The 7,343-nt window shown below is 36.7% G+C and overlaps 1 protein-coding gene across 1 annotated transcript in view; it reads right to left on the bottom strand.

The window, feature by feature from the left end:
• KIAA2012 (KIAA2012 ortholog) overlaps window positions 1-7,343 on the bottom strand; it is a 64,952-nt gene that overhangs the window by 32,892 nt on the left and 24,717 nt on the right. The window contains exon 10 of the mRNA XM_072419137.1: window positions 1,526-1,594. Within this exon, the coding sequence (XP_072275238.1) occupies window positions 1,526-1,594 (69 nt within the window). The remainder of the gene's footprint in view (window positions 1-1,525; window positions 1,595-7,343) is intronic.

Here is a 7,343-nt window from a genome sequence, read left to right on the forward strand (position 1 = left end):
CACGAGGGCCAATTAGTTATTGCTGGAAAGCAAACTATAATCACTTCAGCATGGGGGAAATGCTGTCCTGAAATCACAGTGAAGAAACACTGATCCATGATGTCAGGATGACCATCTGCCTTATTGTTTCCAGACATGCACTGGAATTTGGAGTTTTCCTAATTTAGTTATACACTGTTATGACCACAGGGCACCATAGCAATATTCTTGATTTGGGGCTGCTGGAAGACTCCTTAGAATGAATAAAGCACTGTAAAGTGTCACGTGACAAAAAAAAAAAATGATATATAACATACACAAACAAGAGTAATGTGGAAGTTAAAAACAATACATAATTTAATGGTCTGAGATTTCATCTCTATACATGTAGAGAAGAGATTCTGTAGACTGCAGAAAGTTTAGGTCCAATTTACACTTAAAACAAAATTAGTGTTCTAGCAGTTGCCCCAAAAAAAAAAAAATTCAAGCTGCAATATTTACATTTAATCTAGAACGGTTAGTCGTAGTTATTTCTTTTTATCTCAAGATGTATATTGGATGATGCTGGTCAAAATTTAACCCAAAGGACTAAAGAGATCCATACAGATTGATGAAAAAAAACAAGAATAGCTAAGGGTATAGTGTGGCAATACCATAGTATATTGTAAAGAATAATTTAAAAAATAATTTTGCATATAAAAAAGTGACACAGTGCTTTAATTGGCTTTTTCCCCATATATAAAATCATGATAAAAAAGGCAGACAAACTATATAGTGATATCCTTATTAAGGTGTTAGAAAAGAAAGAAAGAAAATGTCTCGTCCCGACACGTTTCGCCTGTCTGCTTCCTCAGGGGATTTAAAGAACGTTTGTTCGCAATCTTTACATGAAAATAGATCCAAACCAGATGAAAAAAATCAATAAGCTCATTGAGAGTGTAATTTGTCTGGCCTGAAGACATCGGAAATGGTAGGCATTATATTGCCAGTTGGTTCTCCAGATAGGGTGGGTGATTGTCTTAAGCCTGGAGATATATATATATATATATATATTATATATATATATATATATGTATATATATATGTAGATTTTATGAATCCTTACTACATTTTTTCATTTTATACATGGATAGCTCCAAATACAGAGCTTTGTTGTATTCAAAGACAAGCAATAATAATACCAAGCAAATAGCAGTACTAAAAAAACAAAAAGTATTTACATAGAAAATGATAGTAACAACAAAACTCAAACCAAAACCACAAGATTGGAGATCAGACACAATACAAAATTGATATCCCTGGTTGGAGAAATACCCAATAGAACCAGAAAGCACAGGTCGCTGTATATTTTATTATCTAGCACTTCACACTTCAAACAGTAACTAAGCCATTGGCTTACTAGCAAGAACACAACTGAATAGATCTACTGCATTACACTTCCAAATGTGTTATCAAATAGTGGTACAAGCATAAACAATGTGTCTTTGTATCAGCAATACCAGTTATCAATGTTGAAACCACTTTCCTGATACCTTTTACCAGTTACCTTTCTCTGAATCTTGTTGGCTGCCAGACCATTGTTCTTCCTGTCCAGCAGATTCGGATGGGAGGCAATCTAGAAGGCAAACAGATAAGATGTGTTTTTAATGGAAAAATGTCTCAATTAAACTCACAGTACACTGACATCATTCACCTCACACTGATTACACATTTTGTACAATGAATGCTCAGTAAGTTCTTGTCTCATGAGCTCCCAGGAGCCTCCATTGTGCTGGGTAACCTGATGAAAACTAAATGTTCCAAGTTTATCTAGAAATCATTGTACCTGTGAAAACATGTCAATAAACAGTTCATGTACACATAATCAGATTTTTTTTATTAAATAATGTTCAGATTTAAATGGCACAGTTATGCATTTGTTGAAAAAGATTTTCTTTCTTATTTTACTGACACCACAAAAACAATTTAGGAATGCAATGTTCTGATTGCAACAATAGTACATCATGCCATGCTGTGTATAAAGTGCTCATTCATTCTATGACACTGAAAACATTAAGGAAGAATTTCCCTGTTTCTAGGGTGAGAAATGTATCATCTATTCATAGTATAAGGCTACATACACACGTGCAATAATTATCGTTGGAAATGAATGACTAACGACCGTTCGTCCGATAATCATTAACAAAAAGTGCACAACATCGCCGATGAATGAGAAATGTGGATGGAAACAAATGACCGTCCTGGCGGATCTGATTGGGCGACGATCGTTCGCTATCTATTGTGTGTACGTTCGCTCAATGATCGTGGATTGTTCTGTGATACACTTTCTCCTGTACATGTCACTTCCTGCATCGTTCAAACGATCATTTGTAGCGTGTGTACATTATTGGTGGAATATATTTGAACAATCGTATTGCATGTACAGAATTGTGTACCATACGATCGTTCAAAATAATCATGCATAATCGATAATTATTGCACGTGAGTGTGTAGCCTAAGGCTAATCGTACAACATATGTAGACGTACTGCATATACATACTGAAATAGTTCTGGTACAACAACATTTTCCACTTTGACCGGTCCATTTCCAAGCCAATGTTACTCAGCTTTGAATTTTGGAGCACCATACACAGCCTGATTATTTGCCGAATAAAATGACTTAATCTGCTTTGAACCTTTAACCTGTTTTTAAAATGCCGTTTCCTTTATTAGCCAGAAAAGCCTCCTCTGTGCATGACTTTCCCAGTATGCAAGTGAAACCTAATCACTGTCATCCGATATGGAAATGGTAGTTGGTAGAGCTTAGCTATGAAGTCATGGAAAGCAAAGCTTTAACAATAAAAAGTAAATTAGAGAGGGGCACAGTTGGGGTATTCTGCACTTAGGCACAATTTCTACCTTACTAAAAGACTACAGGATCAATTCAATCATTGCTTGTATTGAAATGTTAAGGTGGTCAATGGAGAGTGCAGAATTATGCAGATCTAGTCACCAAATACAGTTTATAACTTATACAGCTGATTAGCATATCATACATACAGTAATTCTCAGTACCTACTATTCAGGTTTTTTTTTTATAGTAAAAATAATAGTTGCTATATAACAAAAAACATAATGGTTAAAGTTGGCATGAAGAGTAATTTTGCACCCAGAACAGTCCTGCAATTAGAAGCCTTATTGTGTACGTGGTAAATATAGACTTGTTAGCTAGCACAGTGGTGTCAACTGAGAAGCCATAAAATAAAATTACATTTATTACATCTAACTGTAATCAGTTGTCTGCAAATGAGACCATTAACACACACACAATCCTTTAACAACCCTTCTCTTTCTATACAGACTGACATAAAATCCATTATCTAACAAACAATCCTTAACACTACAGGTAGTAAAAATGTCAGGTCCATTAATTGCTGCAAGCTATGAAATGTTGGGGAAAGGTGTGGATTGTAATGTCATATATATCTCCTAAACTACTACTACGTACCTAAAATATCATTTACTTTGAGATTCTGTAAAAATTGTTTTGTGTAAAAGAATAAAAAAGCCTTATAAATGTGATGGGAATTAACACAAATATGCTTCTAATATATTTATTTTCTAGGGCAGCAGTCGCCAACCTTTCAGACCTCACGCACCACTAAATTCATCATTTTAAATCCCGCGGACCATTAATATGTATTTTTATAAAAAGATAAATACATTTGTAAAATAATGATCTTCCTAATGGTGCTGACAAGGACTGTGGAGGCTCTGATTCATTGATCAGCTCACGGTTAAGTGAAGTATTACTGTTGTCACTATTATCATTAGTTGCATTATCTTTGGTATTACTAAAGAAATGCAAAATATTGGTTAGCCTTTTCTCACTCATTATGGGTTTATTTCATTCCAATCTAAGACCAAACAAGAAATGATAGTGATCAAAGTCAAACTTTTTGATGCCAAAAAATTATCATTCAGTATATAAGAATTTATTGGAATATTGTTTTTGTTTTACTATTATTAAAACATAACAACTGCATATAATGTACACATTTTTCTGTGGACCACCAAGATTTTCTTGCAGACCGCTGTTCTAGAGACTTTATACAACCAAGATTTTCATCTTAATTTTCATTGATGCACTTACGTGGGAAATCTACATCTTTGTTTTGTATGCTGGCTTATCATGTATATATTTGTATAAGTTATTTTCTTTTTAGCATTCAAAATAATTTGAGCTAGATTGCATAAGCTTTTACATGGTTTGTAGCTTCCATAGATCTGTAAAAGTATGAAACTCAGACCTCTGTTTAAAAACTAGGATCAGTCTAAGCATGGAGGACAATGTTTGGGGGATTTTGGTTCTTTGCACTATTAATGGTTTTTTCTATCCATCGCATGTTTTGCACTGACTTGATGTCTGTTTTTGGTATGTGTGTTCTATAGAAAAAGGCTCAGTCTTTTCACTGAGTATGTGCTAAAAGTTTTAAAACTAGTTAACCCTCTATGACAGGGGTCTGCAACCTGCGGCTCCGGAGCCGCATGCGGCTCTTCAGCCTCCTTGTTGTGGCTCCCTTCGGAGGTTGCTGACCCCTGCTCTATGATAACCAGAACAAAGCCACATACTAAGAGAATCTTGCTGCTAATGTTCCACAGAAATATAGAAATCAGCAAACAACTCAAGCTAAAGCAACGTACACACGTCCAATGGTTCTCGACCGAAAATCGGTTCAGGGCCGATATCGGGCGAGAATCTGGCGTGTGTACTGCGCCTGTTGTTCATCACCCAAACGACTGTCCTGACGGATCCACGGACGATGAACGACAAACAATCCTAATAGAAGGTAAAGGGAAAGAGCGCGCAGCAGGGTGCCGCTCAGTCGCTCTCCCCTCTGCATAGAGCAGAGGGGTGCTGTATGTACAGCACTTGTTCATGCATCGTTCAGTCCTTTGTCGTGAAAAGATTGTGAAAGATCCTTTCCAACGACTATAATTGCATGTGTGTGTGCAGCTTTAGGCTAGGTACACATGTGCAATAACTATCGATTGAAAAAATGTACGATCAACGAATATTCCCGAATATTTTGAACGATCGTATTGTGCACAGTTCTGTACAAGCTGTAACGATACGATTGTTCAAATATAATCCACCAATAGTGTACACACGCTAGATATGATTGTTTGAACGATGCAGGAAGTGACATGTACAGGAGAAAGTGTACTGCAGAACAATCCAAGCTCACTGAACGACCGTACACACAATAGATTATGAATGATTGTCGCCCAATCAGATACGCCGGAACGGTCATCTCCAGCGAGATTCCTCTTTCTTCGGCATTGTTGTGCATTTTTTTTTTTAACAATTATAGAATGATTTGTTGTTGATTGTTCGTTTCCAATGACAATTATTCCACGTGTAATATGCTGAAATATCACTTTTGGTTGGGTTGATCTTTTACCTAATCCAAGCCAATTTTTATGGATGTGTATACAAACACAGCTTTCTTCTAGAGAATGAAGGACTGATATGGCACATGCATTTGATATACTTGCCTGTCCTTCCATAGACTGTAGACCTGCCAAGTTCCACTGAAACTTTTCTCTCTAATTGGACTGACATTTAGATGTGGCAAACAGCCAGTAAAGGAAGCAAATGCCGGTTTACAGGATTTACAAGGACTGTACAGGATGTTGGAAAAAACTTTACTTATGCCAACTAGCTCCTCCAATAATTTGTAGAATTTATAATTAGCGAGGAGTAACGTCATGCACTGCCTGATCATAACCAATGAAGCATTACCGGCAATGCACGGCCACTAAACTCAACGTCAGGATGCAAAAATGATTTTATTATTCATAAAAGTGCTGGAATATTTTTGTTATTTATTTCCTTGTCAGTGGTACTGGACATCTGTTTGACATCCACCTTGTGTTGTATTCTTTGCACTCTGCTGAGACCTTTGTCAGCGAGATTTGTTTTTCTTCCTGACAATCACAGTGTGCTGGAGTCAAGTCTGTGAGCGTGGACTATTGATTTAGTCTGGAGCCGATGAGTAGATGAAATAAACTGGGGCTTGGTGGGATTTTTGGAGAAGGAGGGGCTGCTTGTCTATTCAATTTCTCAATGAAAATATGGGGACATTTTTGTCCCCTGTGGCTCAGTAATTAGTATTAATAACTCACAGCACAACAGCCTTTCAGTGTCTATGGGACTTCATTTTTCGAACCCTTTCTCTTTTCTTGACTCTAAGTGCCGGAGAAAGTCTTGCCTAATAAAATTTAATTTTCCAGTTGGTTGTCAAAATCTGTCTAGACTGCTCACAATGCTGCAAATGATGTGTTGCGGTTCTAGAGACAAAATGGCTTCGGTTTGGCTCACATATTCTCCTGCTTTTGTATAAGCTGTATTTGTAGGAAACGTAAAAATCTGCAAAAGCTATTTTCCATAACATGTATGATGAAAGAGTTAATTCTGATATACTAGAAGAAGCAGCATTTGCCCACCCAATGAGTGGAAGTTCTATAAATGGATCACACATGTTTCTACATCTGTACTTGTCAGCAGCTCCCCCAAACCCGCCTCTCTTCCCTTAACCCTATTCTACTGTCACAAGGGCCTACAGCACATTGGCTGCACGTTTCAGAGAATTGACATCAAAATAATTCATTCATTTTACTTCCTACTGACTGTTATTGTGTTTTAATTTAATATCCCAAGCAACAGACAGATGTTTCATGTGAGAGCTATTATGTCATATGTAAATGTATTTCATCATCGATCAGGATCTTGCAGGATGAAATGCTAGTAAAACCTAGCAGTGAAAAAAAGTGTTCCTTAGCAGATGTTGGACATGCTCTATCTCTTAAACTAAGCCTTTACTAGTTCCGGCTATTGGACTGGATCTTCGGGCTGATAGAATAGGCTAAAAGTTTTCTACACTTTTCATGGTCATATTTGAAACTTTTTATGTTCAAACTTTTTAGAATACTTGAAGTTGGAGATTTTGTCAGAATAATGATCTGCTCTGAAAAAGTACATGTAAAAAAATTTACATCATGCAGTACCAAGTATCCAATCTGAATAAATCTGCAGGAAGACATTGACTCCAAACATTCAGCCAAAGTTATATAAACTATCTTCAGCAAAACAAAGTACAGGTAGTCCCAGGGTTAAGACATCCATCATATGGACGACTCCTAGATATGAACAGGGCTTCCCTGCTCGCTTGTATGCAGGATGAAGGCTTGAAGGAGGAGAGGGGGAAGCAGTTTGCATGACTTGCAGAAGAAATCTTTTGCTAAACACAGCTGATGTTATGGGTGATTTTAAGAGGTGAGCTGATCTGTAGCATCTTGTAACTCTTTAATGACCAAACAA

This window comes from Pyxicephalus adspersus, chromosome 7 (genome assembly GCF_032062135.1).
Source record: "Pyxicephalus adspersus chromosome 7, UCB_Pads_2.0, whole genome shotgun sequence".
In the NCBI taxonomy this organism is placed as follows: Eukaryota; Metazoa; Chordata; class Amphibia; order Anura; family Pyxicephalidae; genus Pyxicephalus; species Pyxicephalus adspersus.